Source organism: Dendrobates tinctorius, unplaced genomic scaffold (assembly GCF_039654945.1).
Source record: "Dendrobates tinctorius isolate UK_male_01 unplaced genomic scaffold, ASM3965494v1 ptg000276l, whole genome shotgun sequence".
Classification (NCBI taxonomy): domain Eukaryota; kingdom Metazoa; phylum Chordata; class Amphibia; order Anura; family Dendrobatidae; genus Dendrobates; species Dendrobates tinctorius.
Window position 1 is genome coordinate 5,402,835 of NW_027361943.1, and position 21,313 is coordinate 5,424,147.

A 21,313-nucleotide genomic window follows, 5' to 3' on the forward strand; every position below is an offset into this window, starting at 1 on the left:
CATATAAAGGTTCTTATAATATTTTCCCAGAATACTGGCTATTTCTTTTGGGTTATTCTGTATGTTGCCATTTTGATCTTTTAAATGAAAAGGGCCTTGCGCAAAGAATCTATTCCTGACCATAGAGGCCATCAGTTTTCCTGCTTTATTTCCATATCTATGGAATTTGGCCTCGCTAGATGATTTAAATAATTGTTCCCTCTTTGCCATCCAAGTATTAAATTCTCTTTGTTCCATTAACCAGTTATCTTTATTTAGTTTGTTGGGGTGGCTTTGAAATAGGGTATAAGTCTGTCTGAGCCTGTTCGTGAGTGCTGTGTACTTTTCCTGTGTTTTTTTTTTTTAAAGCGGACGTGTATGAAATTATTTTTCCCCTCATGACTACTTTAATTGTTTCCCATAGTAGGGGTGAGTTAGCGTGCCCTATTGTCTTCTCTTATCTCTCCCCACCACTCCCTCAGTTTTAATTCGAAATCCTCGTTGTCGTATAAGTAATTAGGAAATCTCCATAGATAATCTGTTCCTCTAGGGAACGTATCTGCCAGTTCTATTATCACGGGCGCATGATCCGATATCACCAGATCGTGTATTGTAGCCGACAGCAATTTGTTAAGGATAGGCGGGGAGACAAAGAAATGATCTATCCTCGACCACGCATCCCTGGCGGGTGAATAGAAAGTGAACTCCCTATCCTGTGGGTGCAGATATCTCCAAGTGTCAGTCAGGCCCGTGTTTTTTAGCAATGGGGGAATTACTTTATCTTGGCCTCTCAGTCCCGGTGTCCCCCGTGATTCGTTTTTTCTATCCTCTAAGATATTCACCACCGAGTTAAAATCCCCCCCGATTATCAGATTCTGTGTGGGATCTTTCAATATTTCTTGTTCTAGATAATGATAGTATTTTTTGTTGTTTTCGTTGGGGGCATAAACGTTCATTATTTTGTATGTGTTACCAGATGCCGTTATGGTGATCGAGTGTAGCCTCCTCTCATGATCCGTTGTAGTGTTCACCATCTGGTGTTGGAAATTTTTATCTATTAAAATTAGTACTCCTGCCTTGTTACTAATAGCTGGAGACCCATACGTTTTGCCCACCCACAATTTTTCCATCCTCATGAAGTCCGACAACTCCAAATGTGTCTCTTGTAATAGGGCTATATCTGGCTTAATACGTTTAAGATGTCTAAGAATCATTAGCCTCTTCTGTGGGGACCTCAGGCCCTTTACATTCCAAGTAACTATCCTCATAAATATTTGTTTTTTTTAGGTGGGCCAACTATAGGTGTCCTAATGACATCTAATACAGGGGCACGAACATGGGAGCTGCCTATCCTGCTTTGTCTATATGAGCCAGTTTTCTGTCGCCTTAATAGCCTACGAGCGCCATTTGCAAGTATCTTAACAAGAAAATCAAAAAAATCAAAATTACTGTTATACCCCCAGCAAACCAATTGAACCAAAATTAACATTTTCCCTGCCCCCTTATCCCCTAAGGGACCTGAAGAACGTCTCCAGGACCCTTGTCCAGATTGGCATACCATTCTTGACTTCACTTCTTCCCCGCACATTTTCCTTCCCTTGCTCCCCTCCCCCCTTTCCTCTCTCCCATTATTGCGTAATCAGTTACAGTCAGACATATAAAAAACAGATACCTCAGGCAGTCCGAGAGGTGATCAGACCCCAGAAAGAGAGAGAAAAAAAAAAAAAAGAAAAAACAGCTAAACATCAGGACCCCATTCTGTCCTCAGTAGCAACCCGTACACCGCTCTTCAAACCTTCCCGGACTGTTTGGACGTTCTCTGGGCCTTCGGTAGATCCGATGCTAGATTCGGGCTTCTATCCTCAGTGTATGTCGGCCAGCTCTTTAGATGATCTCTGGGACTGTTTGCGCTTCCCTGCGATCTTGCATCCTCTGTGTGGTCGACTCCCAGGGTCTTGAGATATTTCTCTGCCTCTTTGGGATTGTAAAATGAATGTGAAGAGCCATCTTGATGTCTGATGTAGAGGGTTGCCGGGTATCTCAATTGGAATCGCACATTGTTTTTATGTAATTCTGTGCAGATCACACTGAAAGCTCTGCGTTGCCTGGTCACTTCTGCAGAAAAGTCTTCGAATAAGAGCACCTTTTCCCCCCTAATTTCAAGGGGTCGTCTAAGTCTTTTATAGGACTGAATGACATCATTTTTGTCTGAAAAGTTCAGGTATTTGGTAATGATTTGCCTAGGTCTTATCTGGTTACCCACTTCGGACGAGTTCTTTTGGGGACCAATGCGGTGTACTCGCTCTATTATCTTCCCCGCCTCGATCCCCAATGCCTCGGGGATCATATTTTCACACAGATTTCTTAAGTCCTTTATGGGGAATTTTTCAGAGATTCCTATGATCCGGATATTGCTCCGTCTGGATCTGTTTTCCAGATCATCAATTTTATCTCTCAAAATCAGATTTTCTTTAGATAGTCTAGATATTGTTGTCTGGTCATCATAAACAGTATCCTCCAGTGTAGATACACGTGTCTCCACTGCGGACACCATTCTAAAAACTGCACCCCTTAAGGTGCACAAAACCACATTCAAGAAGTTTATTAACCCTTTAGGTGCGTCACAGGAATTTTTTGAATATTTAAAAAAAAAAAAAAATGAACATTTATTTTTTTTTCACAAAAAAATATTTCAGGTTCAATTTTTTTTATTTTACCAAGGGTAACAGGAGAAATTGGACTGCAAAAGTTATTGTGCAGTTTGTCCTGAGTACGCTGAAACCTCATATGTGGGGGGGGGGAACACTGTTTCGGCGCATGGCAGAGCTCAGAAGGGAAGGAGCGCCGTTTGACTTTTTTAATGCAAAATTGGCTGGAATTCATATCGGACGCCATGTCACGTTTGGAGAGCCTCTGATGTACCTAAACAGTGGAAACCCCCCACAAGTGACCCCATTTTAGAAACTAGACCCCCCCAAGGAACTTATCTAGATATGTGGTGAGAACTTTGAACCCACAAGGGCTTCACAGAAGTTTATAACGTACAGCGGTACAATTAAAAAAAAATATTTTTTCCACAAAAATGATCTTTTCACCCCCAATTTTTATTTTTCCAAGGGTAACAGGACCCTAAAACTTATTGTGCAATTTGTCCTGAGTACGCTGATACCCCATATGTGGGTGTAAACGACTATTTGGGCGCATGGCAGAGCTTGGAAGGGAAGCAGCGCCATTTGACTTTTTTGGCTGGAATTGAGATCGGACACCATGTCGCGTTTGAAAGCCCCTGATGTACCTAAACAGTGGAAACCCCCAACAAATGACACCATTTTGGAAACTAGACTCCCCAAGGAACTTATCTAGATGTGTAGTGAGCACTATGAACCCCCCCCATGCTTCACAGAAGTTTATAACGCCCGGGCGTGAAAATAAAAAAATCGTATTTTTTCCACAAACATGATCTTTTAGTCCCCAATTTTTTTTATTTTCCCAAGGGTACCAGGAGAAATTGGACCCCAAAAGTTGTTGTCCAATTTGTCCTGAGTATGCTGATACCCCATATGTGGGAGAAAACTACTGTACGGGCACACGTCAGGGCTCGGAAGGGAAGTACTGACGTTTTGGAATGCAGACTTTGATGGAATGGTCTGCGGGTGCCATGTTGCTTTTGGAGAGCCTCTGATGTACCTAAACAGTGGAAACCCCTCACAAGTGACCCCATTTTGGAAACTAGACCCCCTAAGGAACTTATCTAGATGTGTGGTGAGCATTTTGAACCCCCCAGTGCTTCACAGAAGTTTATAAAGACCGGGCGTGAAAATAAAATCGTATTTTTTCAACAAACGTGATCTTTTAGTCCCCATTTTTTTTATTTTCCCAAGGGTAACTGGACAAATTGGGCCCCAAAAGTTGTTGTCCAATTTGTCCTGATACCCCATATGTGGGAGAAAACTACTGTATGGGCACACGTTGGGGATCGAAAGGGAAGTAGTGACGTTTTGGAATGCAGACTTTGATGGAATGCTCTGCGGGTGTCATGTTGCATTTGGAGAGTCCCTAATGTGCCTAAACAGTGGAAACCCCCCACAAATGACACCATTTTGGAATCTAGACCCCCTAAGAAACTTATCTAGATGTGTGGTGAGCACTTTGAACCCCCAAGGGCTTCACAGAAGTTTATAACGCCTGGGCTTGAAAATAAAAAAATCGTATTTTTTCCACAAACATGATCATTTAGTCCCCAATTTTTTTTATTTTCCCAAGGGTACCAGGAGAAATTGGACCCCAAAAGTTGTTGTCCAATTTGTCCTGAGTACGCTGATACCTCATATGTGGGAGAAAACTAATGTATGGGCACACGTCGGGGCTCGGAAGGGAAGTAGTGACGTTTTGGAATGCAGACTTTGATGGAATGGTCTGCGGGTGTCATGTGCGTTTGGAGAGCCTCTGATGTACCTAAACTATTGAAACTCCCCACAAGTGACCCCATTTTGGAAACTAGACCCCCCACGGAACTTATTTAGATGTGTGTTGAGCACTTTGAACCCCCAAGTGCTTCACAGAAGTTTATAACGCCCGGGCGTGAAAATAAAAAAATCATTTTTTTCCACAAAAATATTTTTGCCCCCAATTTTTTATTTTCCTAATGGTAACAGTAGAAATTGGACCCCAAAAGTTGTTTTGCAGTTTGTCCTGAGTAGGCTGATACCCCATATGTGGGGGTAAAACACTGTTTGGGCGCATGGCAGAGCTTGGAAGGGAAGGAGCATAATTTGACTTTTTCAACGCAGAATTGGCTGGAATTGAGATCAGACGCCATGTTGCATTTGGAGAGCACCTGATGTGCCCAAACAGTGGAAACCCCCAATTCTAAATCCAACCCTAACCCCAACACACCCCTAACCCTAATCTCAGCCCTAACCCTAGCCCTAACCCTAATGGGAAAATGGAAATAAATACATTTTCTTTTAATTTTATTATTTTTCCCTAACTAAGGGTGATAACGAGGGGTTTGATTTACTATTTATAGCGGGTTTTTATTTTTGGCAGCTGTCACACGCTAAAAGACGCTTTTTATTGTAAAAATAGTTTTTGCATCACCACATATTGAGAGCTATTATTTTTCCATATTTTGACCCACCGAGTCATGTGAGGTCTTATTTTTGCGGGACGAGTTGACGTTTTTATTGGTATCATTTTCGGGCGCGTGACATCTTTTGATCGCTTTTTATTCCGATTTTTGGGACGCAGAGTGAACAAAAACCAGCGTTTCATGAATTTCTTTTGGGGGAGTGCGTTTACACCGTTCCGACTGCGGTAAAATTGATAAAGCCCTTTTATTCTTCGGGTCGGTATGGTTACAGCGATACCTCATTTAGGTCTTTTTTTATGTTTTGGTACTTTCATGCAATGAAAACAATTTTATATAAAAAATAATTATTTTTGCATCGCTTTATTCTGCGAGCTATAACTTTTTTATTTTTTTGCTGATGATGCTGTATGGCGGCTCTCTTTTTTGCGGGACAAGATGACGTTTTCAGCGGTACCATGGATATTTATATGCGTCTTTTTGATCGCGCGTTATTGCACTTTTTGTTTAGCGGTATGATAATAAATCATTATTTTTTGCTTTTTTATTTTTTAAGGGGTTCGCTAAAGGGGTTAACTAGTGGGACAGTTTTATAGGGCGGGTCGTTACGGATGCGGCGATACCAAATATGTGTACTTTTATTGTTCATTGCGCTGCTGTGGGGGGCTCAGGGAAGCACGGAGGGAGCCAACTCCCTGCCGATGCTTCCCTTTAACCCCCGGTACACCGTGATCGTGTTTGATCGTGGTGTGCAAGGGGTTAACGTGTTGGGGGCGGTCCGTGACCGCCCCTGACACATTGTGCCGGGTGTCAGCTGTGATAATCAGCTGACACCCGGCCGCTATCAGCGGCGCTCACTACGTGGGCGCCGCTTATCGCTGTGACGTACTATCCCGTCCCTGGGAATTAAGTCCCAGGGCACATGGACGGTATAGTAGGTCACAAGACAGAAAGGGGTTAAACTGTGTTCTGTCTGCTTTTGTTTCCATACAATGATTGTTTTATCACCAGGAGATTATCACTGCCCAGACTTCCTAATTGTGCCAAGTGATCTGACCACTCCCTCCTTTGAAATCACTGTCCATATACAATGATACAGAAAGCTGTGGTGTGAGTGAAGTTAGCGTTCTCTGCTCTGCTACATATAAAAGCACTGATTGTGTCACAACTGCTTTACCCAGTAAAGCATTCACTACATTACTGGGATCAATGTCTGTTTTCCTATATTATGCTGCTCTCAGATGTTGTAGCAAAAACCTGCTGACAGATTCCCTTTAATGTCAATGCCTAGGTAATGATGGCACAACCTTCACTGCTTTAGAAAGAAGCTGCTTAGTTTGAGTGGTCAATGGCATCTCTTGGTCTTGATGTTGGGGGGCACCAAATGGCATTCATGGCGTGTTCTCTACAACGTATTGGTCAATAAATGTGTTTTTAAATTCCTTTTCCAGGCTCGAAGTAAATTGTCACAGCTTCAGGAGAGTCAGCAGGAAATGAACAAAACTATTGAGCAATACAACAATGCACTAAACGGAGACCATGGAGGAAGTATGAATAACTTATCTGATGTTGAGGCCTATTCCTCCAGAGAGAGGTTGGAGCTTTCCACAGCAGCGGTAAGAAGCAGCACTGGTTCAGGAGCTATGGAACTGGTTTGTGGTAACCAACATTTTAAATGATTTTCCCATTGACTAATGGCTCCGTTTCTGTTCTCTTTGGTCTGTTGTAGGCCCAATATCGGGGGGCCATGTAATGTCTGCAGTATGCATAGAGTTGTCTATATCTCCATTTTATTCATAATTGCATTGCTACACTAATGACATTACACTATGTATGATCCTTTCTCTGTTGTCACATTAATTGAATATTGTTTTGATCTAGTCTGTTCAGCACACATTCACAATACTTTATCAGACTTCACAATTCAAATATAGCTTTTTACTGTGTAAGTTTGGCAAGATATGTTTCTGTTACTTTTTTTATGACTGAGGGGCTATACAGTGGCATTGACACATTTATATTACTGATTTAAAGACTTTTCTGTAAACTTTGTTTTTGCAGCTTGGACTTTTTATATGTTTAGATCTTTGCACACAGTAGGGTTTGATATTTGAGTAATTTTTTTTGGATGTTGGTTAAAATAGCGTATGATTGAGTGACAAGCAAAAGGAAAGGTGGTTTAGTATTTCAATATTTTAATAGTTCTCACCCAGTTTATTTTGATCTTCTATATCATAGCAAGATAATTACAGGTAGTCAGTGATTTATTTTTGATGTGACCTGTTTGTTCCCCCTGTGGCTATAAAGCACCATGCAAGCATTTTTTCTTGTTTCAAAGCTGGAGTGGTGTCACAAATATGAGTTCCCTGCCCCTAGTATTATAGTAGTAGCGGTGGTCTTCTGTTATCTTTGCTGCTTTGATCCTCTTCTGTAGGTTATAACTTTGCCGGATTGCTACAGCGTTTGCCTCTAAAGCCATAAGTTACTGTTCAGTGTAAGTAAGTCTATGAGAGCCCGAACGAGGTTACCTCTTACTTCTGATCAGCACAGGACCGGAGCAGCACTGGGAAGAGCAGAAGATTGCAGCTATTACTAGGACAGCATACTTGGATTCATCATACCACTCCGGTGGTGAACGTTAACAATGCAAGGAGTGGTGCCTTAAAGGTTTATAAATGATTTTTTTTGCTGAACTAATAAGGCTATTTTGCTATACGTATTAATCTGCCTTTTTTTGGGTGGCGCTTTGTTTTTTTAGCACAATGGTTGCATCATTGGTTTACTATTTTCAGTAGTGCACATTTTCTTTTCTGTTTTTATTTCCAAATAATTTTATTAACATTTTCAAGGAGAAAAGATGAAACAAGACATTGTGATAACAAGTGTAACATGGACGCAATGACATGAAGCAGTCAGAATGCATGGAAGCAAAAACAACAAAACAAAACTAAAAATACAATCTTACGGAAATATTTCCAGCCAGTGAGACCATTTTTTCGAAAATGCAGGAAAACAATTATTTATAAACGCTAATTTACGTTCTTAAGAATGATTAAGAGACAATTTATCGATAACTTCTTGTGCGGAGGGCACTTTAGTAGATTTCCAAAATAGAGCAATAATATTTTTGGAAACTAAGAGCAAATGCAAAACAGTTTTCCTTAAAGGTGGATTCAATTGATCTGCACTCAAAGAGAGAAGGGCCAACTGGGGAGATAAAGAAAAATCTGAATCTCTTAATAGAACTGCAAGGAGAGAAGAGATCTCATCTCAAAAAGGTCTAATACGTGGGCAAAACCAAAACAAAAGTAAAAGACTGCCGCATTGCCCACAATCTCTCCAGCAAAGGAGGGAATTGGAAGGTTTTATAAATGCCAACCGAGACAGGGAGTAATACCATCGAGAAATGATTTTAAAATAAGACTCCTGAAGAGCCATGGATATGGTGGAAGAAAAAGTTAAGGATATGGCCAGCTCCCAATTATCCAAATCTATAGAAAGATTCAAATTAGATTCCCATTTGCTCATGTATGGGGATTTTAGAAATTTTAAAATTTTTATTAAACCACTGGTATACATACTGAATGGTCCAAAATATGCTATGGCCTAAGTTACATAGAATATTAAAGGGAATCTGTCACCTAATTTTCAGCCTATCCGCTGCGGCCACCGCCATCAGGGGCTTATCTACAGCATTCTGTAATGCTGTAGATAAGCCCCCAATGAAACCTGAAAGATAAGAAAAACACGTTAGATTATACTCACCGGGGGGCGGGGTCAGGTGTGGTGGGTGTCGTGGTCCAGTCCGGCACCTCCCATCTTCATACGATGATGTCCTCTTTCTTGCTTCTCCCTCGGCTCCTGCGCAGGCATACTTTCTGTGCCCTGTTGAGGGCAGAGTAAATTACTGCAGTGCGCAGGCGCCGGGAAAGGTCAGAGCGCTCCGGCGCCTGCGGACTGCAGTACTCTGCTGTGCCCTCAATAGGGCAGAGAAAGTATGCCTGCGCAGGAGCCAAGGGAGAAGTAAGGAGGAGGACATCATCGTATGAAGATGGGAGGCGCCGGATGGGACGTCGACACCTATCGGACCGAAGCCCCGAGTGAGTATAATCTAACGTGCTTTTCTTATCTTTCAAGTTACATCGGGGGCTTATCTACAGGATTACAGAATGCTGTAGATAAGCCCCTGATGGTGGTGGCCCCAGCTGATAGGCGAAAAATGGGGTGACAGATCCCCTTTAAAGGGAATCTGTCACCCCTTTTTTGAGATATCATATAATGATACCATTCAATTGTGTGTCACATAAGGATTCTCTTAGTACTTTTGCTTCCCCCTGACCCCGCACCTTTCATGCATAAATACCTTTATTATATCGGTTCAGATGTATGTAAACTTGCCGCTGTCCGGTCCGCTGGGCGGGGCTTGTTCAACTGCTCCCCCCCCGTCTTGCTCTACACAAGAAGAAATGCATAGAGCAGGACAGGGAGGGGGCGAGGATTTGAATAAGCCCAGCCCAGCGGACCGGACAGCGGCAGTTTACATACATCTGAACCAATATAAAAACGGTATTTATGCACGAAAGGTGCGGGGTCAGGGGGAAGCAAGAGTACTAAGAGAATCCTTATGTGACACACAATTGAATGATATCATTATATGATATCTCAAAAAAGGGGTGACAGATTCCCTTAAGTGCAGGTTCCGAGAGTGGAGGGTTGCCGTGAACCAATGGCCTCAAAAAATCTTTCAAAATAATAAATGGCATGAAAGCCGATGGGGGAATACTGAATCTATCATTAAGGTGAGCAAATGAAAAAAATTATTACCATCAAAAATGTAATGTATTTTGGAGATTCCCCAATCAGCCCAGTTTGAATCCAGATCAAATGTGAAAACAGTGGCTACAAAGGAAAGGGAAAGTCTCAGTAGGAGCTCCGACTTGGTGAAACCACTTTTAATTTTTAGGAGTTTTTGCCAAGAACATCCATAAAGATTGGATGGTCATACCGAATCAGACTTATTCCTGAATAAATTCAGAATAATATTACAAGGCGGAGAGTTTCTATTAAAATATGATTCCAATTCCAACCATGAATGCGTATGATCAGTAGACCACCAGTACAGACTGTTTAATTAAGTTAGAAAAATAATAGGCCGATATATTGGGGAGGCGCCCATACCACCATGTAATTTATGTTTATACAGTTGATTAGAAGCTATTTGAGCTCTCTTGCTGCCCCAAACAAAAAGATTGAGGGGTGCCTGCAAACTGGTTAAATAGGAAGTAGAGATAAGTAAGGGAAGGGGCCTAAAGACATAGAGGATCTTGGGAAGAATAATTGATTTTACAATAAGGGATTTTCCCCACCAAGATAACTATCAACATAAAATGTAAGTTCTTTAGAAATAGAAGCAATAAGGGAATCCAAATTTCTGGGAATCAGGGAACTAAAGTTTCTAGAAAATTTTAGGCCTAAATACACACTGTCCCTCTCCACCCATCCCCAAGGAGAAACATCCTTTATACTTTGGATTTGAGAATCAGTGAGGTTAAAATGAAAATTTTTTGATTTGGATTCATTTATTTTAAAATATGAAAAAGATGAAAATTCACAAAGAAGAGTTTGTACATGTTGAATAGAACGATAAGGATTAGTAAGGGACAGGAGGATATCATTGGCATATAAACTAATTTTAAATTCTTTACAGTCCGTTCTAATTTTCTCTATGGAGGGATTATCTCGAATGAGTTGAGCTAAGGGTTCTATGGCAAGGACAAAAAGTAATGGGGAAAGAGGGCAACCCTGTCGGGTACCATTAGAAATACTAAATGGAGAAGAAAAATGGTTATTAATAAAAATCTTGGCCTGAGGGTGGGAATATAGGGTCATAATTTTAGTCATAATATCCAAATCAAAACCGAATTTTTGAAGGGAACATTTGAGGAAAGTTCAATTCAAACAATCAAAAGCTTTTTCTGCATCTAAGGAAATTAAAGTGGAGTTGAGTTTTTGGGAATTAATTTAACAATATTTAGCAGCCTCCTGGTACCTTCAATGGATTGCCGATCTTAAATGAATCCAATCTGGTCCGTGGAAATCAGTATGGGTAAAATAAGGTTAAGTCGATTAGCTAAGGCTTTGAAATATATTTTGAGATCGGTATTAATCAGGGAAATGTGTCGGTAATTAAGTATTTGGTCAGGATTTGTGTTAGGCTTGGGAATAAGAATAATCGTAGCCTCTAAATTCTCCCTAGGGAAAGAACCAACGGACGCAGCGGCATTGAAAATTTGAGTCAAATGGGGGACTAGAATTTCACTAAATGACTTATAATAATTATTGTTATACCCATCAGGACCCAGGGGCCTTATGTGATTTCAATTGTTTTATTGTCCCACTAATCTCATCCGCAGTAAAAGGGGCAGCCAGAAAGTCTGCATCTGTGGAGTCAATTTTTGGAAGATTGATAGAAGACATTAAGTCATGAATAGATTTCACATCTGGAACGGGCAGAAAGGGATCAGAGCGCAAGTTATAAAACTTATTAAAATATTTTGTGAATTCATTAGCAATGTCTTGCGGGTGGGTCAGAAATTCCCTTAGGAGTATTAATCTTGTCAATTCTATTACATATTCTAGCCTTTTTAATCCTATTAAACATAAAGCGAGTGGGCTTGTTAAGGGACATATAGTGATTGAATTTCGACTGTTTGACCGCAGAGTCATAAAATGAAAAAATCGTGGCCCTCAATTCATTCCTAAGATAAGTCAGCTAAAGTTTTGGCACAAGGGGTAAGGCTATTGGCTAATGCCAAGTACGTCTCCTTCTCCTTGATCAAGGCTTGCAAAGGCTTAATCTTTTGTTTGTTAAAATTTTTAATCCGTGAGGAAATTTGAATCAGAGTTCCACAAAGAACTGCCTTGTGTGCATTCCATTGGAGGAATGGTTTTGAAGGGTCATACACATTGTCAGAAAAATAAAGGTTAAGAGTTCGGGAGATTTCTTCATGGTATTTAGGGTTTTGAAAATTAGAGGCATTACATTTTCACAGCGATTGACTATACAATGACCTTCTATCAATTTGGCAACTACAGGGGCATGGTCCGAAATAGATTTGTTACCTATAGATGTGGAGGAAAATCTAGGTAAGGAGAAAACATCTGACAACGTCAAATCAATTCGAGAAGCTGACAAATGAGCATCAGAAAAATGTGTACTCCGAAGTAGAGTGTAAACATCTAAAGATGTCAAAAGTTTGTGCTTAAAGATCCAATTATTTAATGAGGGGAATTTAAATCTATTTGTGCAAGAGGAATCAAGCAAATTATCGGGGACCATATTGAAATCACCTAGAAGTAAAAGAATGCCTTTTCTAAGTCATTCAATTTTTTTCATTAATTTATCTAAAAATGTAACCTGACCCTTATTGAGAACGTAAACATTTACAATTGTGTAAATTTAGCTTGCAAACAAGGACATGAAAATGACCATTTATATCAACCAACTCCTCCAACAGTTTAAACGACAAGGAATCTCTGATCAAGGTCATAACCCCTGCTTTTTTAGAGGGGCCGGAGGCTTCAAAACTATGTGGGTATTTTTTCAGGGCAAAAGCATGGTGATTATTCAGCTTAAATTTAGTCTCTTGCAGGCACACCACATCTGCAACAGATTTATTAATTTCTCTCTGAAAGGAGAAGCGTCTATGTGGGTTATTAAGACCCCTCACATTGTAGGTAAACAAATTAATTACCATTAGAAAGAAAAAAAAAAGAAAGGAAAAAATTGGTATTAGCTGGCTATAATTGGCTGGAAATGAACAAGAAAAATAGACCACTACCAAAAATAGTAATACAAAGAAAACTTTGAACTTTAAAGCACTAGAACACTAGAGGGAAACCAATAAAATGGCTCTCCTACTTGCAGCGGGGTAAAGTCCGTGAAGCGCAAAACTAAGGAGACCCTCTTTAGTACCAATAACAAATGTCTAACTCTATAAACAAATGAACAACAGAAGTACAATATCATACAATATTAATACTTAATAGAATAATAAACCCAGGTATTCAATTTATGAAACGACATTTTGAACTCAAGTGACATGACCTGGACCTGTGGAAGTAGAGGCATGAGCAGAAGAAACAACACCGTTGGATTTCAAAAGAAGGAGACCTTCTTCAGGTCTAAGAAAAATTGTAGTTTTACCCCTGAAATTGAAAATGAGCTTTAGAGGGAAACCCCACTTATAAGGAAGGTCCTTTTCTCTCAGAATGGAAGTGAGTGGTTTAAATTGTTTTCGACCCTCTATGGTCGCCTTAGACAAGTCAGCAAACAATTTAAGATGTTTATAGAGTTCCGGGAATCCTCTTTTAAGTTTGATCAAATTTTGTATTCTCTCTTTAACATGGTAAAAGTGTATTTTCGTTATAACATCCCTAGGGAGGTCTTTAGGGACAGATGAAGGCTTAGGAAGACGATGAATCCGATCTATAATGAGATCAGTATCTGAAAGATTTGGGATCATCCTCCTAAAAATCCCTTTAATAAAATCGGGGAGCTTAAGGGGCGAAATATACTTAGCTATACCTCTGATTTTAATGTTGTTACGACGAGATCTATCTTCTAAATCTGCCAACTTAAGCTTCGTATCTCTGCCTTGGAGTCAGTCTGTGCCTTCAGGGACAATGCATTTGTTTTTTCTAATTCTCCTATCCTGACTTCATGGTTGTCCAACCGAGAAGTGAAAATTTCAAAAGTCTCCTGAAAATTTTTTGTCTGGTTGTCCGTATCGAGACACAACTTGGTACTAATTTTATCAACGAGACTATTCATACACGCCTGAAGTGAATTTGCGTCATGACAGGCACAAGAAGACGGGAAAGACACAGTTGGTTCCTCAGTCCTCGGTCTGGATTTTTTTGATTGGGATTGGGGAAGTAATTATTAAAGTCCTTTTCCAAAGAATTGTTAGTGGAGGACTGAGTTCCTTCCCAACCTGAGTGACCCTTACTCTTTGAAGAGGAAGAGAGGTCCATGGATTCTGTATGAGTGAATGAGGAAGGATGGTCCCCACTTAGCTCTACCAAGCAAGCTTTATGTGTAAACAAAGAAGGGGACAGGGTCTTGGTAGAAGACTACGAGCGATCTCTCTCAATAGGATGCTGAGACTTGACCGAACTCATTAAATCAGCCGAGTCCCTTGAGGTCCCCATTGTGCTTTGGAATTTTAGAAGAGCCTGAAGATTTGGTACCAGGCAGTTTTGAATTAAGATGACAAATGCTGTCAAATATTGTTCTAAGAAAACTGAGAAGAACAAAAATGACAGAACTAGGTACTCTCTATGTAGAGAGCTGTAAATACTGTATGTAAAAAGGGTCTCTCCAAAATACACTATGTCCGAACTTGGACCTTAAATTTAGTCAAGAATAATGACTATGGAAAACCAAATCCCGGTCCCAGGAATCAGTAAACAATAAGGTACAGAACCGTAAGAATTTGTGGTGAAAAGTATAGACTCCTTTAAATCCAAACAGCTCACCTTCCTCTTTTGTGCCTTCTATAGATATATTATTTATATTATTAATTGTTATTTTATTGTTTGTTATTCCCCATTTATAGTCAGCACAGCAAACTCCTATACTCCCCCCTGCCCTATTGTATGAGCCAAAAAGGGATCAACCAAATGCAAGGAGAAGGCAAGCAATAAGAAATATAATATGCACAACTTTTCTTCTATTAATAAGCAAAGAGCCCCCAATGCCCTCCAGCAGTTACCTTTGAGACAATTAGAAACATTCCCTCTCAACTCTCTTAATGATAGTATGTGGCAAACAAAGCAATACAAAGTAGCAGTATAGCTGAAGACAAGTGGTATTTTCCTGCACCGCTCACAAGATGGCCGTAGTCAGCGGTGACGTCACCTGGAGGGAGGAAGAAAGATGCCAGAGAGCCGGCGCACTCATCAGTCTATGACAGAGTCCTTACCGATGACGTGCCCGGTGTTTGCGCAGCCAGACGAGGTCCAAAGCCCCCCGGTCAGCTAAGGGCAACTGCAATGAAGAACCACGGTGAAGTCTGTACCGCCCCCAAGATGTCCGATATCAGCGGTGACGTTACCGGAGGGAGGGAAGATGACGTGGGCAGCGGGCCGTATCAGGATCTTCACCGCCGGTGTGCACGGTGCAAACGAAGGCAAAGGAGCAGCAATACCTCCCGTCTAGCAAGGGGCAACCCCCAGGAAGGTCCACGTAGATGCTCAGCGGTATTTCTCCACACCACTCACAGAATGGCCGCGGTCAGCGGTGACGTCACTGGGAGGAGGAAAGATGAAGCTGGAGGGCTGCGGGCTGCAACAGGAACTTCACAGCTGGTGTGCCCGGTATTAGTGTCATCAGAAGAGGGTGAAAACCCCCCTGGTTGGCAAGGGGCAACACCAAAGAGGGTCTGTGATGGTGTTCAAAGGAAAAAACCAAGCAATGGATGAACTCATTATTTGCAGGTAGCAGCTGCGTCGCTATGGCAACAACGTCCAGCTGCAAGTCCTATGCGGTCATGTCCTCAGGTGAGAGGAAAATTCCAGGCAGCAAGAAAAAAAAACAGATGGAAAGGTCTCTCACATTAACAGGGATTTTAAAAATAAAAATGAAAATGCTCCCAGAAAAGCTGTACAGTTTATTGACACAGATATAATTTCCTCACAGTTGTAAGGTAAAATAGGTAATCACAAAAAAACGCAAATAGCAAAAATTGACTTAAAGATTTCAGAAAGTCACACAAATGTATTTAATAATAAAAAAAAGTTCTGAAAAGAAAAACTGTATTCATGGAGTTTATTTTACCTCAGAGAATCAGTTTCTCACAGGGACCGGCCGTTGGATGACGCCTGTTAAGAATGAGTCACCGGAGGAGGAAAAAACAAAAATACAAGCTAAGGGTATGTGCACACGCTGCGGATTCACCTGTGGGTTTTTTCCCGCGGAAACGCAGGTAAAGTGACCTGCGGTTTTGCTGCGGTTTGGCCTGCGGTTTTGCCTTGCGGTTTCACACCTCTACTATGTTAAAGGTGTGAAACCGCAGCAGAATCCGCAGAAATAATTGACATGCTGCTGAAAAAAAACCGCAGCTTTTCCGCAAGTAAAAAACCGCAGCGTGAGCACTGCGGTTTTGAAAACCCATAGGCTAACATGGTGAAGTACCATGTCTGCGGAACTGCTGCAGTTCTGCAGGGCCAAAACCGCAGCAGAACCGCAGCAAAACCGCAGCGTGTGCACATGGCCTAAGTCCAGAAAACTGGAGAGGTTGGTAGCTAGCGGATTGCAGACCCCTGATCCTTTTCACAACAACTAACAGTAGCTGTGGGGTGTTCCTACTGTAGTCCTAGACACCTCGTTCACAGCGGGATAACTAAATAAACCTAAAGAAAGAAAGGGGAAATCTAAACTGCCCCAGAGTAGACCCCAAAGCAATAGACAGCCCCCAACATGTATTGACGGTGAAAACAGATAAAAACACAAACACAGACAGAAAGACAGGCTGAGCAAACGATGGGGCCCTCACTAACTAGATAGGACAGGAAAGAAAAGCAACTGTCTGCAATCACGCAAAAACCCTGCCAAAAATAATGTCCAACACGTCTGATAGAAAAGGCCCTGAAGTCACTAGACTTAAAAATCACTACATCAGCACTCAAGTATATTCTGAAAACAGAGCAAAGAGATCAATTCATCAGAGACAAAAATGGAGTTCAGCCAGTCCCAACCAGGGCTGGCTGAACACAAACACTAAGTAAACCAGACAAAATCTCATGGAACAATAGCAGAGCAAAAACTTAGCTTTAGTAGACAGGACTAAACTGGAGGCCAGAGCTCAGAGCAGAAAGGATCACCAGCAACCCAGCAGGGCGTCGGCGGCCTTATATCCACTCAGAGATTCCGGATGTCCAATCATACTCCACCTGTTCAGATGACAGGTTTTTCCCATCCAAATCAATTTCACTACCTCCTTTCACCAGCAGAGGGAGTTCATCGGAAATCAAAGATGAAGGAAAAAATGAGCTCATAACAGACGCCATTTTAACAGTCTGTCATCTTCAAAACAGGATAATTAATCCTAGGAATATCCGATTAAGACGGGAAATGTCTCAAAATGTTCATAAAAACTTCTGCAATCAATTATCAAATATAAATGGAAATAAAAAATTTGCAAAAAAGTTGCGGTATACATCGAGTTAGAGGGTTACCTCAGGAGCTCGCACGTTTGTGACCTACATCACCTGCACCTAAGCCACGCCCCCATTCTTTTCTGTTTTTAAACCCAGTAATAGACTATTTATTTTAGATGCTAACAGATCCTCATTTGAGATAATCTGGTTACGCAAATCTTGCCTTTTTTCTTTTACATTTCAAACAGCTTAAAGCTGGCATACAGATTATTACAAAAAATATAATGCCTATGAGAAATGAAGAACCTTCATAATCTACTTCCGGTTAAAATTGCGCTGTTACGCAGCGATCACATGGGGTCATGTGACTTCCAGCTCCTTGATTTCTGGTATAGTCCATTCAGGGCACAGAATATAGAGACATCCTGTCTGTGCTTTAACCCCTTTATGACCTTGGGATTTTTCATTTTGTGCATTTTCGTTTTTTGCTCACCTTTTTCCCAGAGCAATTTCTTATTTTATTTTTGAGACAATATGACCATGTGAGGACTTTTTTTTTTCACTGACATCATTGATTTTATCATATAGTGTACTGGAAAGCGGGGAAAAAATCCCAGTGCGGTGAATTTGCAAAGAAAGTGTAATTCTGCAATTATTTTGTTATAATTTTCTATATGCTACAGCTGACCTGTCAATATGACTCTCCAGTTTTTTTTTTAAGTGGTGAAAAAAAATTCTGAAATTTGTTAAAAAATAAATAAATAAATAAATATATATATATATATATATATATATATATATATATTTTTTTTTTTTTTTTTGCTTATGTTGCCATTTTCCGAGACCTGTAGCGTTTTCATTTTTTGGGATCTGGGGCTGGGTAAGGGCTTATTCTTTGTGCCCTAAGCTGACATTTTTATTAATACCATTTTGGGATAGATACAATGTTTTGATTTCCTATTGCATTTTATTGCATTGTTGTGATGGCCAGCCAGGATGCAGCGATACCAAATATGTGTATTTTTTTATTTTAATTGTTTCAATTTCAGTGGGGCAAAAGGGGGAGTGATTTGAACTTTTTTATTTTTTTTTTTCTCATATTTTTTAAATCTTTTTTTCCCCACTTTTCACTGACTTCAATAGCCTCCTTAGGAGACTTGAAGCTGCGATTATCCGATTGCTGGTGCTATGTATAGAGAAAAATCACAATCTCCTTTGAATCCTAGACAGCATTCACAGGAGGTTCACAATGACAGGCACGAGGGTCTTCTGCACACCCCCAGCTGTCATGACAACTCATCTGCAACCTGAGATCACACATCTGGCTTGGATTTATCTTTTCATGCTAATTATTTTTACATTCTCACAAAACCCCAGCAGGGGTTCACATGCATTGTTTTTGCTGTGGATTGTTCTGCATAAAAAGGCAGAGTATTGGCACGTAAAGTAATGCGTTTTTGCAGCCTTTTCACTTGCAATTTTGTTTCCCATTCATTTGAATACGGAAAAAAATATTGCAAAAATGCTGAAAGACTTTACATGCAACAGATTTATAAAAAAAAGTGTCTTCTGGTCTGTGTCTGGCTAGCGTACAGGAATAGTTTGGAATAGTATAGTAGACGGCACTATTCCTTACAATAGTATATTAAGCCCTGTTCACACTGCGCTTCTGCAGTGCATTCAGGGGCTCTGCTGGACATTCCCATCTTGTTTGTACTTGCATATAATTGTTTGTACAGATGACCGAGGCACCTTCAGGTATCTTGAAATTGTACCCAAGGATGAGTCAGACTTGTGCAAATCCACAATTCTCTTCCTGATAGCTTGGCTGATTTCTTTTGACTTTCCCATGAAGCTGCGCAAAGAGGCAGTGTGTTTCAGGTGTGATTTAAAATACATCCATACATACATATCCACAATATATTGCACACATACACACACACACACACACAAGGTTATCCTGGAAAAACAGGTGATTCCTTCTGCTCAGGCAATGTTCCCCAACTCTGAGAACTGGTTTTTCCATTAGGACAATGCGCCATGAGACACAGCTAGGTCAATCAATGTGTGGATGAAGGACCACCACATCAAATCCCTGTCATGGCCAGCCCAATCTCCAGACGTGAACCCCATTGAAAACCTCTGGAATGTAGTCAAGAGGAAGATGGATAGTCACAAGCCATCAAAAAAGAAGAACTGCTTAAATTTTGTACCTGGAGTGGCATAAGGTCACCCAAAAGCAGTGTGGAAGACTGGTGGAAAGCATGCCAAGACACGTGAAAGCTGTGACCAATATTTTGTGGAATAACCATGATTTTTAATTTCTGAACTCTTCCTGAGTTAAAACATTAGTACTATTGTTTCTAAATGATTATGAACTTGTTTTCTTAGCATTATTTGAGGTCTGCAAGCACTGTATTTTTTTCTTAGTTTGACCATTTCTCATTTTCTGAAAATAAATACAAAATTTAGTGCTTGGAAATTGGAATATATGTTGTGAGTAGCTTTTAGAATAAAAGAGCAATTTACATTTTACTCAAAAATATACCTATAAAGAGAAAAATCAGACAAACTGAAAATTCTGCAGTGGTCTCTTAATTTTTGCCAGAGCTGTATATATACTGTGGTAATGTGACTTAGCTGCTCACAGATCATAGACACGGGACATTACCTCTGCTGATTTATTTAAATCACGGTATAAACCAGTGCAGGGTTCAACAGAAAAACCTGGTCTTTCTGGCAAATCCGTGAAACAAAAAAAAGATAAGATATAGAACAGTCCTTAGGCTTCAGGGTATAATCAACAGAGTCCAGCACAGTTGCACATAAACACTTCTCTGGCACTTTCCTGCTTCCAGATCCACAGACAGAGAAAAAAACTCAGTGGCTGGAAATATAATCTGTCTCACCACACCCTTGGGGTGGAGATATGGTGAGTGGTCATCCCACCCATTTCTTCCAGCCACTCACAAAAAAGCCCAACCCTGTCTTGGCTGATTATCCCATCAGCAGACTACATGCTGGAGAGAAATATTTGGGTTTTCACACCACAGAAGATTGCAATCTTCGTGATGCATATTTCCCCTCCCGTACATTGCCTGGGACCATGTCACACTATTCATACTATATACTGTATACATGACATGTAGACACTTACTATATACAGACAAACACACTGTATACTGCATGTTTACACATATAAATATATATACTTACCAGGTCCTGCTGCTTCACTTGTGCAGGTCCCAGGGCAGTCATTTAGGATCAGTCATGAGGAGGAGGAGTGGGCCACAGACAGAACTGCAGGCAGCTTCCTGTCCCGGGTGTCTGAACTCTGCTGTGCTGGGAGACGGCCTTTGTCCCTCACTCGCAACTTCTAACCCGACACTGCTTGGGGAAAGCGAGAGACACATAATGGGGAGAGACATCTCTTCCACTACAGGCAACCCATGAGATGGAGACCCAACCAGGAGTCTTCAAATGTAAAATAATTAGGGGCAGACGGTACCAAAGTGGCGTCAATTTCACCAAAGTAGAAATAGTATCTTAGGGACTGACAGATCTTTCACTACACCCAATCCAGCAGATGGACATCCAACCAGGACTATTGACATTTCCAAAAATTACTGACAGACACCACCAAAAGGGCATCAATTTCACACAGTAGAAATAGTATAATAGAGAGGTCTTCCACTACACCCAATGCAGCAGATGGACACCCAAGCAGGACTGTTGACATTTCCAAAAATTACTGACAGACACCACCAAAAGGGCATCAATTTCACCACAGTATAAATAGTATAATAGAGAGGTCTTCCACTACACCCAATGCAGCAGATGGACACCCAACCAGGACTGTTCACATTTAAAAAAAAAAAAAAAAAAAAAGGCAGAAATTACCGTATTTTTCGCTTTGTAAGACGCACTTTTTTCCCCAAATTTGGGGGGTAAAATAGGGGTGCGACTTACAATGCAAACATACTTTTTTTGTGCTGCCGCTGCGGGTGTCCGATACTTGCCGCCACCGCGCTGGGTCCCTCCGGGTGCTGCCGCCGCCGCGCTGGGTCCCCCGGTGCCTGCCGC

The 21,313-nt window shown here is 40.9% G+C and overlaps 1 protein-coding gene across 4 annotated transcripts in view; it reads left to right on the forward strand.

Moving 5' to 3' along the window:
• Positions 1-21,313, forward strand: part of EPS15L1 (epidermal growth factor receptor pathway substrate 15 like 1) — a 428,822-nt gene that overhangs the window by 184,180 nt on the left and 223,329 nt on the right. For all 4 annotated transcript variants that reach the window (XM_073559865.1, XM_073559866.1, XM_073559867.1 and 1 more), the window contains one exon: positions 6,520-6,684. In XM_073559865.1, the coding sequence (XP_073415966.1) occupies positions 6,520-6,684 (165 nt within the window). The remainder of the gene's footprint in view (positions 1-6,519; positions 6,685-21,313) is intronic.